Raw genomic sequence first — 13,675 nt, 5'->3', positions numbered from 1 at the left:
TCATTCATTATAGCTTGTCAAATTTGCCTCTATTTGGGTGTGAGCAAAAACACGCCGTTTTTGTGTGTGTCCCTTTAAATGCAAATGAGCTCCGCTTTCCAGAAGAGGGTGGAGCTTTAACAGCTCAAGAACAACAAAGCTGGAGAATCTCACGCAGCCAAAATGACAAAAGTGTTCAGCCTTACATTGTTCAGTCGACACTGATGGAGAGACTCAGGAAGAAGTTACAACTTTTAGAATGAAACTGGACGCGATTAGTGGATAAATTTATGGATAAATAAGTTGATTCAACTCATCAACTAGCAGATCTTCACCAGTTGTGGGCAGGGCTTCCCTATAAGAGTAGGGGGAAATCTGAAACCACGCGTTTGGAGAGACTGTTTGATTTATGGGGATTATAAAAAAGGACTGGGTTCATTTTTACCATTATAGGCTGGTTGTTTACACACACATCTGTGTTCAAACACCTGTAAAAAAATGAATTTTGCGTAATAGGTCACCTTTTAATGCTTCATTATGTAATTTATTTATTTGGCTATGCTCTTCACACCTACACAGTATGATAGAGAGTTATTTTAGTGGCTCTATTTGAAGCAGCCTGTATTTCATACAGTAAAGGCCTGCCTTTCTTTCTGACACACCTTTCATATCTCAGCTTATCTGTCACACGCATGTTTCTCCACTGTACAAGGCCAGACTCTCAAGAATATTGATAGTGCTTTTCAAAGTTTTAACAGTAAAGTCCTGCTCATGATAACGATAACCATTAAGTTTAAATAATCATTCTAATTCTATGAGAATATGAGAAAATCCAAATTACATATTGATAACAACACAGAGGATCGATATTGCTGGAATCACTTTTGAAGCAACTTATTCCAGCTGATGAATGATGAAAGCATTGACAGCCAATCAGAATCCATCAGACTTTAAAGAGCTCAAGCATTTAAAGTTGCAGAGGACAAAAAACTTTTGTGCAAAATCTTTGTGCATCTTTCATGCATTGCTGTGGATGCTAATATAGTTATCGTTATATTCATTTTTATAGTTTTCATTCTTAACACATTAAAACAAATATTGGCAAAGTATTTAACAAACAGAAATTTGGGCAATATTTGTTAAAGAAATAGTTAAACTAAAAATGAATATTAGTATGTTGAAAATGAACATTTATTAATGTTTAATACATAAAGATTTATTCATATGTTTTCTGAATAATAATTAAACAACATCAGTTGCTTATTAATGAATGTTCACCTTTTGATTATTATTGTTTCCTCTAGCAATTATGTGTCTGATTTTTAATTTCCAACATATTTTGGGTTCATTTTAAGCCAGACATAATTATATATAATTAAATAAAAAAAAAAAAAAAAAAAAAAAAAATATATATATATATATATATATTATTTTTATTTATTTATTTATTTAAATAGTTGGGATAAATAAAACTGCCCAGAAGTTTGGACAAACATTTAACACAACTGCTGGGGTTTGTCCATTTTCAACCCAACTTGGGTTGTTTTTAACCTTGCCTTTTTTTAGAGTCTATGTTTAAATGAAAGTAAATATGCATTCAACGAGATGCAAGCCTCAACTCTGCATGAGGTCACACACATGCATGTTTTGTCCACAAAATGTATGTCGTTCCTGTACATGATTCATGTGTAATGGGGAAAGTCCCCTCCTAATAATATTTAGGGTGTAAGACTCTGCGTCAGCAGTCAGAACACTGTATAGAGTACATTTCCCCTTTACCATCTGCTAATGTGAACCTGAAGGGGAGGAAGGTCACAAGGAGAGGGCAGACAAGTCTCTATCCTTAGCAACCCGGTCTCACCATTTCCAAAAGGCTCTCATGTCCACTCAACCTCTTATACCAGGGCGAGCATGCAAGGCTATAATAGGACAACTGGACTCTGTAGCTCTAGGGGGAGTCCAGGGTGGCAGCAGAGAGGAGCGTGATGGACGTCCACACATGGGCCGGCAGTAAAGCAGCCGTGCCAGCTATCATTCATTGCATTGGGGCTGGAGAATGCTCGACCATCATGGCAGCCAATAAATACTAGCATGTCTGATGCGCTGGCCTCAACATGCACCCGCTGCCCGCAGAATGACTGCCAACGTTGAGGTTCATGTTACTGTTGTGTATTGACTGCCATGCTGGATTCAAGAGGGAGAATGTATGTAAATGTAACAACATTAGCGCCTAAACAAATGGTTCACCCAAAAGAAAGAAAAACATGACTTACTTTCTTCCTTGGAACACAAAGGAAGATGTTTATATCAGAATGTCCAGCTGCTCTTTTCCATACAATGAAAGTGCAATTTTAGTCTGTTCCCCACTTACAAACCTAGTAGTGAAATATTATTAAACAAACTGTTCTCTATTGTAACACATTTTTAAAATGTAATTTATTGCTGAGATCAAAGCTGTATTTTCAGCATCATTACTCCAGTCTTCAGTGTCACATGATCCTTCAGAAATCATTCTAATATGATGATTTAATGCTCAAGAAACATTTCTGGAAACCGTGTTACATTTTTAAAGGATTCTTTGATCAATAGAAAGTTAAAAAAAAAAAAAAAAAACAGCATTTATTTGAAAAGTAAGTGTCTTTAGTGTCACTTTTGATCAATTTAGTGCATCTTTTCTGGATAAACGTATTAAATGCTTATTTAAAAAAAAAAAAAAAATCTTACTGACCCAAATTTTTAATGGTAGGCTGCAAATGGGTCATTGATGAAGGTTTTTAAAATTGTAAAAATAAAATGAAAAAATAATAATAGAGATCATTTTGAAGTTTAATTAAGTGTTAACAATGATATTGTGGTTTTTATAATCAGTTAACACTGCTTTTTGTTATTTTTTACAAGATGGACAAAATTTGTCACCAAAAAGTCATTTGGTTTAACCAAAATTTCAGTTTTACCGAATGACGATATTTTCAAACAATGCTAGCAGGCTGATATCTAGCAAAAGGACAATCAAACATTTTATATTTAGTACAAGTTTTTAAAATATTACTACATTTTCCATGTTTTATAGCGGTTGCACCGATTGACCTGATGTTTCAGGACATGCATATGAGCGAGTCAAAACATAGAGAGTTAGTTACTTTGCTTCATGACCATGTGGTGCATGCAGGTGTCTGAATGATGTCACATCCTGTCACATGATATTCGATCCACATGACTCGATCCAAAATGGTGCCTTTATGTTGGTTACTCTGAATGACATCAATGAAATTAATTTTTCTGGACATTCTTTCTCATAACAAAGCAACAACTTCTACATAAAATTTGAAATCCATTTTGCACTAGGTTGATATATGATGTTATAAAATCATGCCAGAATAAAAAATATATACATTTATTACACTTTAAGATATTTTAATCACAAATGAAATGGCTGTATAGGCCTTTGGACGGTTAAACCGAATGACCTTTTGACACTTAAAAATCTTTAAAATAGCTTTATATGTAGCAAAATATAATTAAAACCTTTTGAAATTGGTAAAAGAAATCTAATTGTACTATGTTACATACTTTGGATGTCATACCTTTTTTATTATTAGTATTAAAGCCTTTGGACAAAAAAATTACCCGTCACATCATTGACCCAAATATTAACATCAGTCATGAAATGAATTTAGTTCATCATGCAATTGAAATATGTATTAGCATTAAAAACAAGGAAATTCCATCCATGGTTCAATATCAATTCAGAGATAAACATTTCTCAGAACATCCAGCTCACATAGTGAGTCAATTGCAACACTGACTTATTGCAACAGATCCAATTAATATGAAACGTTCATGTTCAAAGCCCTGAAGGCAGAGTAATATCTGGAGCTGAGGCAGACTTTAGTTGAGACATCAAGATGTCAACAAATCACCTTGTGATGAAAACAAATCACACAGCAGTAAGACATTTCTGAGATGATGCATGTGATTCACAGATCTAAGGATGTACAAATACCCAATCTGCCAAACTTAAGCAATGGCAGTGTGATGTAAAATCATGTCTAAGATTGTTTAGCTATGAAGTTTACCACTAAACCGCCTCACTATACTGTCATTCATCCACTAGAAAGTTGTCAAACACAAGCTGTCATTCTCACACTCTACTTCAGCTGTAGTATACTTATTAAAATATAACATTATTATCCTGATTTTATTTGTTTTGTGTGGTATGTTGCTCTAAAACAGCATTTTTAAAAAATCAAAAAGATGAATAATATAGAAGTGTTATTCCTTTCTCTTAAGAAAAATGTTTTTTACTATTACCCAAAGAGGTCCTTTACACCCTCAGCTTTTCTCATACTGCGAATATAAATAGCAGACAAAGAGCTCTTGTTGTTATGGTTTAAGAGATTATGATAAGCATTTTGGGTAGATGGAGGTTGGGAGGTGTTTCTGCACACAGTTTACCACATGCTACTGGACTGACAACAGCCTGTAAGTATTTATGGAAGTTCACAAGTGTGTTTGTTTGGAAAGACAAGAAATGGAATGTTGAAGTTACATTGAAAGGCACCGCTTTACTCTTTGAGTGCAAAAAATACCACCTGAAAATGTTTTCATTTTCAACTAATGGTAAGTAAAAGAAGGTGTTTAACCTTCAGAAAATGTTGATCGCCATCCCTAGGAGGACAAACTAATTTCTGAAAATATAAAAATATGAACTTGTTTTATTAAGTCCCAAGCCCTGAAAGGTTTGGCTGTGGAGTTACAAAGGGAAAAAGGAAGTGTGTTATAACTTCTGCATACATAATCTGATTTCGATGAAACCGTGTGTTTATTGTAGGAGGCCGATCACATGGATGTGACTATTGTGAGTCAAAGTCATAGCGCCAATAACTGGCAGCAGGAAGTGTGTCACTTTCAAAATGCTTTGAAATCGCCCTCCTATTTTTACCAGATTTGCTTCAGTCTTCCTCAGAATAATCTCAAGACACTGTGAAAAGATTCTTGATATCTTGAATTCTGTTGTCATGGCAAAACTGAGAGTTTCTGAGGCACTTAGCATTCTTCTAATTGCATGAAACTTGACACATACATCAGAGTTGCCAGGCAGAAGACATGGGCTAAGCCTTAGAAATGGGGTGTGGAGGAGCTATAGCGCCACCTTTTGTCTGAAGTTGGGGGTTAGTTTTACTTACAGTCACCAAACTCAGTGCATATATTGTTCTTATCGAGCCGGACAACTTTCTAATTTACAGTCACTAGCTCTAACCAATGGGAAGTCAGCTGTTTGTGTTTGAATGTGGATTTTTTTTTAACCAAGCTCTCAGTTTTTTAATTACTGCTCTAAAGGCCATCATACAATTCACACCAAAATTTTTCAACATGAAGTCAAGACATTAAAGATGCTAAATTGCGTATGGATTTTAGATATCTCAAACGGTTTGGCCGTGGCAAGGCAACATATTTATGGCGATAAAAGGGAAACAGGAAGTATGTATTTTGATGAAACTTCAGCTGTGTGTTCATTGAATGAGATCAATCATATGAATGTGACTATTGTGAGTCAAAGTTATAGTGCCACCAACTGGCAACAGGAAATGTGTCCCTTTCAAAATGCTTTGAAATTGCCTTCTTATTTTTACCCAATTAACTTCAGACTTCGTCAGAATAATGTCAAGACATGGCAGATGTAGACCTGTGAAAGGATTCTTGATATCTTAAATACTGTTGCCATGGCAACACATCAAACTTTTATAATATTCTTGGGTGTTTTTGAGGCTCTTAGCATGCTTTAAATTGCATGAAACTCGACACACACGTCAAAGTTGTCAAAGACATGGGCAAAACCTTAGAAGTGGGTGGGGAGGAGGGGCTCTATAGCACCACCTTTTGACAAAAGTTGGGGGGTTAGTCTTACCTACAGTCACCAAACTTAGTACATATATTGTTCTTATCAAGCCGGACAACTTTATAATTTACAGTCATTAACTCTGACCAACAGGAAGTCAGATATTTTGGTTTGAATGTGGATTTTTTTGGAATAATCAGGCTCTGATTTTTTAAGTACTCCTCATAGGAGATTCATGCAATCGCCACGAAACTCGGTCAACATGAATCAAAGACACTGAAGATGCTAAATTGCAAATGATTATAAGATATCTTGAACAGTGTTGCCATGGCGAGGAATTAAAGTAATGATAAAAAAGGGAAACAGGAAGGGTCTAATATCACGTGAAATCATTGTTTGATTTAAATTAAATTAAGCTTGCATGTTACCCACTACACACAGGTTTCCATATGCCACCGGTGTCGCAGTGCGCCAGGGCTTGGGCCCGTCATCGCTGCTTGCGGCTATATTTATTATTGTTCTCTTTTATAAGGTTTGCAACCTTTTTACAAAACTTTGGGGTGTGTAAATACAGTATTTGTGTGATTTTGTTAAACACAAGTAAATAGCTACTTAAAAAGAGGAAATAATTGCTATCACAATTTATCACGCAGAATACAGTCCAAAAGTCCAATTGTAAGATGGCCAGTGGTCAATGACCTTTTCATCCTCTTAAATGAATAAGCATGTTAGAATTTAAACATGGTGAAACATCTTAGTCAAGCTGAGAGTTTGCACTATGTTGAGCTCTTAGAATACAGATGTAACTATAGACATACCTTTGAGGCATTGACAAGGGAACAACTGACAATTAAACATTGCTATTAAACATAGCAAGACACTTTGCATGAACCTCCCAAAATGTCCGGCTGGCTATATATCTATATATATATATACCATCAGCCTGTGAAGCTCTCAGAGGTCAGAATTGATATGAATAGCAATTATGCAATAACCCTCAAGTAAATACATTGCTAACACAGTGCTAAGCCCCATCAGATGATAAAAAGATTAAAGCTGTATCACTTTACAATAAAGCCCCATTAGTTAATGCATTAACTATAATAACTAACAATGAGCAATTCATTTCTTACCATTTTTATTACCATTACATGATAAAAATATAACAGCCTTTATGTGTAAAGCATTGTCATAATGTATGTTAAAATGCATATTTTAAAGTTAAAATACATTATAATATTCACAGATTCACAGATACATCAGAAATTGGTTGTTTGTCACATGTTTTAATGCATTATACTTTCTAAAGGTGTGTCCAATGAATAGATCAGTATTGTAACTCCAGGTTTGCGAGATCATATAATGCATTAATTCAATTCAATTCACATTTATTTGTATAGCGCTTTTCCCAATACATATCGTTTCAAAGCAGCTTTACAGAGAATGCATGTCAAAAGTACAATATTAGAAGAATGCAGTTAGCAAATAATGTAATAATTTGTGCAATTAATTTAGCATTTAATTTTAAGGTAGAAGCAATGAGCTCCTGGAAAAATGAAATACATCAACAATAATTATAAGGCATTTTAAGGCATAATTAATGCATTAAAAAATAGTGTCTTTTCAGTAGCATTGCCTGTTTTAGCTCATTATTTTAACAATTTGGACCTCAAATTAGTCACTCTGATTGTAAAACCTAATATCATTTTTATTAATGTCATTTTTGTGTAAATGTAAAGCTTCCCAAATGAAGACCACACAAAGCTGGGAGAACCTGACACCTGTTTGAGCAGCTGGGGGAATGGACGGCCAAGGCCATGATTATAAGTTGCTATGGTAAGGCCAGTCTCTGCAGGCAGTTTATCGACACAAAATAAAACAAGGTGGCGTGTTTTGCGGTTTCTGAATGCTCCATTAATCCTCCATGTTTGATATGCCAACCTGTTAGTGCTTGTCTGTAGCAGACATGCACTGCTGACCATCATAATGCCCCCTGAAGAGTGAGTCTGCATTCTTTCCAGCAAAAGACTTATTTGTGACCTTTGACTGTGTAAGAAGAACCTGTTGATAGAAGCCTGTGCATAGAGCATGTACTCAAGTATATCTATCTAGAAGTATTTAAAAGCTGCTCTTTAGGCTCATATATAGAAGCATGATAACATTTTGAGAAGCTGTGTTAGATTTAGTGGTCTGGCTGTAAATGTATAAATGTTCTCATATAACATATCTCACTTAATAACATCAAGATACATAAATGCTGGGATAAAAACAACCCGAGTTGGGTTGAAAATGGACAAATGACTGGGTTGTTTTAATTACACAGCATGTTGGGCAATCATTTAACATTTTTTAACATTTTTAACCCAGCATTTTAAGATTGTAATTATGACAGAATGTTAAGAATGTTTGGGTGAATTACAAATATAATTTTTTAAAAAGTTTGGGGTTGGTAAGATTTTTAAATGTTTTTTTTGATGGAAGTCTTTTCTGCTCATCATGATATAATTCCATAATTCATTTAATTGGTCAAAAATTACAGGAAAAAAAACAGTGATGTTAAGAAATAAAAAAATGTGGTATATATTAAAGCTGAATTTTTAGTCTTAAGTGTCACATGATCCTTCAGAAATCACTGTAATATGCTGATTCGCTGCAAAAAAAGAAACATTCTGATTATTATCAAACAGTTGTGCGGCTAAATATTTTCGTGGAAACGTGATACATTTTTTCTCAGTATTTCTTTGATGAACAAAGTTCAAAAGAACAGCATTTGAAATAGAAATCTTTTGTAACATTATAAATGTCTTAACTGTCACTTTTGATCAATTTAATGCATCTTTGCTGAATAAAAGTATTAATTTCTATTAATCTCATGTGTTGTGGTCAAACCTTGCACTTTCATTTGATTCAGTGGTCTAGCTGTGTCTGCAATATCACAAATGTTCTCATATCACATACCCCAGTTACTGAGCTCTAGTTGCAAAACAAATTGGTGCAACAGATCTCGCTGCAATGCATGTATGTCTCAAAACATCGACTGGTAATTGAATGGAGCATTTCAGCCTGATGAACCTGATCCGATTCTTTAACATGCACAAAGTGTGATGCTTAATGAGCATTTGAAATTACAGAATGGACATATCTCGTTTTGTGGTTTAAAATGCACTTGATACTGTTTTTTAGAAACAATTATCCCCTAATGGAAAGAACATTGAAGAGCTGCACACTTATCATCAGCATCTCATCTTATCTAGAAATCACTTGGTGAACGTACAGGAAATGGTTTTATTTCAAAAGCAGCACAGCAGAAACTAATGCAAAACAACCAATGTTAGAGACAGACATGAAAAGACGTAAAAATGTCTGAACATGCAAGATTCTGCTCAGCCTTCTGCTTTATTTTCACCATCGGTAAGTAATTCTCATTCAGTTCATTGAAGTTGTGTTGCTAAAATTCTTGTATTTATTGGTATTCAAATCTGTGACATCAAATTAAACAGAATTAAAGACTGAATGATGATTTTTATTCTTGATTATTGATAAGATGCTTGAGAAGGTCTGCCAAACCAAAAGTGTGTTGGACACAAAAGCACATTTTGGCCTAGAATATTGAATGAATTATTTCTTTGTGACAGATAAACTACTTACAGTCTAGGTCAACACATATTCTAATAACATCAAGTGTGTGACTGCATGTATCAATAACAGATCTGATGAAACTCTATAAAGATGTAATATATTGTAATATGTGTTGACCTAGCAAGTAGTTTATTTTTAGCATTCGTTTGTCTTTTGCAATTTTTGAGAAAGGTTTGCACGTCTCAGTGTTAAATAGGAAGTGATGTCGCAATCACTGATTTAATCTTACTTCCTCTCGATCGGGTGATTTGTGCATTCAAACAGCTAATAAAGAGACACTGATTTACTTTATGAAGCTAAAAACAGGCCTATGACAAAAGAAACATTTGCTACAGTATTTTTGGCAATACTTAAATGTGACCTGTTATGACTCTTTTTACAAGATGTATTATAAGTCTCTGGTGTCCCCAGAATGTGTCTGTGAAGTTTCAGCTCAAAATACCCCACAGATCATTTATTATAGCATGTTTTAAATGCCCGTTTTTGAGTGGAAGGAAAAACATGCTGTTTTCATGCATGTATCATTTAATGTAAAAGCTGCTGCTTTACAGAAGAGGGCGGAGCCTGTACAGCTCACGCCTCGGACACTCTGACAAAAACAAAACATCCTTATCGCGGTCACACACACAAGACATTGCAGTTCTTTATCATCATGAAAGTCTATTATTTGAATGCGTTTTAAAGCCATATCAATCTAAACTGATCAGTCACAACCGAAGCATGCGCACAGAAAGCTGGCTGTCAGACGGCGCGTCCTGTGAGTATAAAACTAACTAATTTTTTTTACATCTTAAATGGTCAAATACACACAAGGCTATGCCAAAAACACACAAAGTTCACATAAACACCCGGTTATGTCTGTGAACATCAAGTAAAAAAATGGCATGTGTATATTAGAGCAGCGTAATATACAGATAATATGAACCAAACAACAAAAGAAAAACAGAAAATTTCTCACTGGCTTATTCTGAAACACCGATTATGATTTATGGGGATTTGAAAAAGAGGAGTTGGTGGATTTTTTTTCCATTATACGGTGGTTGTTATGTTTAAACACCTTGCAAAAGTGAATTTTGCATAATAGGTCCCCTTTAAAGTCTTTACGTATATTGCATTATAAATGTATCATTATAATATTTGCAGATTAAATATGGACAAACCCAGGGATTGGGTTGTTTTCACCCAGCCATTTTTTTCAACCAATTTTTGATTTTTTTTTAGCCAGCAATATAGTAATATAGTAAAAGGCATGTTCTTGCTCTGCCAAAAATAGGGGCAAATTTGTGGGGTATTTTAAGCTGAAACTTGACCAAACCAGAGACTTATATTACATCTTGTGAAAGAGGGCATAATAGGTGTCTTTTAACCCAACCTGCTGGGTTTGTCCATATTTAACCCAGCTTGGGTTGTTTTTAACCCAGCATTTTTAGAGTGTTTTTACATCTGAAATTGGTTGTTTGAATGGCCAAAACTCATAAAAAATGAAAATGGTGTCTTGTGAACAGCCCAAACTAAACAATGTCGCTAAACGAGGCACAGGTGAACACAATGGGTTGCTATGGAAACAAACAATCACATGTTAGGAAACTAGGTCAAACTAAACACGGGAACAAGTGGCTGTCTACACCACATAATTTCCAACTAAAAACTGAAAACTTTTTATGCGTTTTGGTCTACACAACTTTTAATCTTATTTTTACTTTGTTGTTGTGTAAAAACTAAACCAAAACAGAACACATAAACGTGACATTCATATTATTTCAAGGCAACATAATAATCTGATACATTTTAAATAAGGATACACCATTGACTGATCTCTTGCAGATTGCTTGTTGGTGACACGTGTGAAGGGACAAGACTCTTCCGGTGATGAACCAGGTAGAAGATTAAACAAACTCAGAAACCAAACCCATTTATAGAGCTGATAAGTGTCCTAATTAGATGATGTTTTCTTCCTCCGAGCCTCAGAAATAAAATATGCGGTCATAGGAGCAGGGATTGGCCTTTTCTTCTCCATCTGCTTTCTCCTAATGAAAATGTACATAATCAGAAAGCAGATGCTTGACAATGAACCATCAGGTAAGTCTTTTCCTAGAAAATAATTTTAAAAATCATACTACACTCTAAAAATGCTGGGTTAAAAACAACCCAAATTGGGTTGAAAATGGACAAATCCAGTGGTTGGGTTAAATGTTTGCACAATGTGCTGGGCAGTTTTATTTAACCCAACTATTGATTAAAATGACTATATGTCTGGCTTAAAATGAACCCAGAAAATCAGACACATAATTACTAGAGGCAACAGTACACTTTAAAAAATGCTGGGTTAAAAACAACCCAAGTTGGGTTAAAAATGGACAAACCCAGCGATTGGGTTGAATCTTAAACCCAACCTGCTGGGTAGATTTATTTAACCCAACTAATGTTTAAAAATTACTTTATTGATCACTTAAAATGAACCCAAAATAGGTTGGAAATTAACATTTATTAATAGGTTTAATTAAAAATAATTAAATAATAAACATGTATTAAATTGCTTTTTAATGAATGTTCACCTTTTGATATTATTGTTGCCTCTACACTCTAAAAAATGCTGGGTTAAAAACAACCCAAGTTGGGTTGAAAATGGACAAACCCAGCAATTGGGTTGTTTTAACCCAGTGGTTGGGTTAAATGTTTGCCCAACGTGTTGGGTAGTTTTATTTAACTCAACTGTTGTATAAAAATTACTGTATTGCTCACTTAAAATGAACCCAAAATATGCTGGAAATTAACATTTATTAATATGTTTAATAAATGAGCATTTATTAATAAGATAATGAATAATCAACAATAAACATTTATTAAATTGCTTATTAATAAATGTACACCTTTTGATTATTATTGTTGCCTCTAGTAATTATGTGTCTGATTTTTAATTTCTCACCTATTTTGGATTCATTTTAAGTCATTTTTAATCAGTAATTGGGTTAAATAAAACTACCCAGCAGGTTGGGTCAAACATTTAACCCAACCACTGGGTTAAAACAACCCAATTGCTGGATTTGTCCATATTTAACCCAACTTGGGTTGTTTTTAACCCAGCATTTTATAGAGTGTAATAATCAAAAGGTGAACATTTATTAATAAGCAATTTAATAATTGTTTAATTATTATTTATTAAGCCTATTAATAAATGTACACTTCTTAAACATATTAATAAATATACATTTCCAACCTATTTTGGGTTCATTTTAAGCAAGCAATGCAGGTTGGGCATACGTTTAACCCAACTGCTGGGTTTATCCATTTTTAACCCAACTTGGGTTATTTTTAACCCAGCATTTTTTATTTTTTAATCAAACAGAAATAAAATATGTATCATTAACACTTTCATATTTTTAAAGATGTATCAGAAAGAAGAGCATCTTCACGGTAAGAATATTTGTATTTGCACTTTTCCGTATCAGATGAATGATGTACGTTTGCTCTGAAAGTAAATCTCATAAAATGACTTCTATTCTTTAGGGCTAATGATGTGGAAAGCAGGAGGGACTGAAATGTCTTCTTTAGCTCAGAGGAGAACACAATCCAGTGTCATTCTATGACAGATTTTATACTGATTTATTTATTCAATAAATGTCTGAATATTCAGCATGAGCCTTCATGAGGACTTTTTGTGCTTTTTACACTGAAAGCCACAACTGCTCTTACATGAGTAAAATGTATATACTTATATAAATCCACAAGAGGTTTAATCCAGCTTGTCTTTTCATTTAAGGTAGAAAGCCTATTGGGTTTCTTTGCCTCTGTTGTGTGACAATTTCTATGCATAATCAAACACAACTGTATTTGTAATTATCAATAAAAAATGAACAGCTCCTTCCAGACCGGTTGAATGAGGTTGAATTAGACTCATTAATATTTATTAAAATGTATGTGGTGACAGATGAGGCTGTTATGGACCCCAAACACACACACACACACACACACACACACACACTCATATTAGTGAGGACGTTGCTTAAACTTCCACTGATTGTATATTAATGATATTTTTCGAAGGCCTAACCCAGTAAAATGTCCTCACTAGTTGGTAATTTTTCAATATTTAAGTGTCATTTTTGAGTCTTGCTTTTGCACTGTAATCTTTAAAAATTAGATTATGCAACTAATGGTTTTGTATGTACAAAAGCAGAATAGTGCAGAATCTCATTGCATTTTACATAACATTTCTTT

General features: G+C 34.2%; 1 protein-coding gene across 5 annotated transcripts; it reads left to right on the top strand.

Moving 5' to 3' along the window:
• The first annotated feature begins 4,443 nt into the window (after positions 1-4,443).
• LOC137008175 (transmembrane protein 273-like) lies at positions 4,444-13,272 on the top strand. 5 transcript variants are annotated; one of them, XM_067370050.1, is made up of 6 exons: positions 4,444-4,461; positions 7,558-7,654; positions 11,282-11,335; positions 11,420-11,536; positions 12,844-12,871; positions 12,965-13,272. In XM_067370050.1, exons 2-6 carry the CDS (start codon positions 7,636-7,638, stop codon positions 12,993-12,995), a joined length of 249 nt encoding a protein of 82 aa, XP_067226151.1. In that variant the 5' UTR covers positions 4,444-4,461; positions 7,558-7,635; the 3' UTR covers positions 12,996-13,272. The 5 variants fall into 5 exon arrangements, with proteins under 5 accessions (XP_067226151.1, XP_067226148.1, XP_067226147.1 ...); XM_067370047.1 differs by lacking the exons at positions 4,444-4,461; positions 7,558-7,654 and adding an exon at positions 8,811-9,229 and having other exon boundaries at positions 11,426-11,536; XM_067370046.1 differs by lacking the exons at positions 4,444-4,461; positions 7,558-7,654 and adding an exon at positions 8,811-9,229.
• Positions 13,273-13,675: the final 403 nt, after the last annotated feature.

This window comes from Chanodichthys erythropterus, chromosome 19 (genome assembly GCF_024489055.1).
Source record: "Chanodichthys erythropterus isolate Z2021 chromosome 19, ASM2448905v1, whole genome shotgun sequence".
In the NCBI taxonomy this organism is placed as follows: Eukaryota; Metazoa; Chordata; class Actinopteri; order Cypriniformes; family Xenocyprididae; genus Chanodichthys; species Chanodichthys erythropterus.
This window is presented reverse-complemented; position numbering and strand designations above follow the sequence as displayed.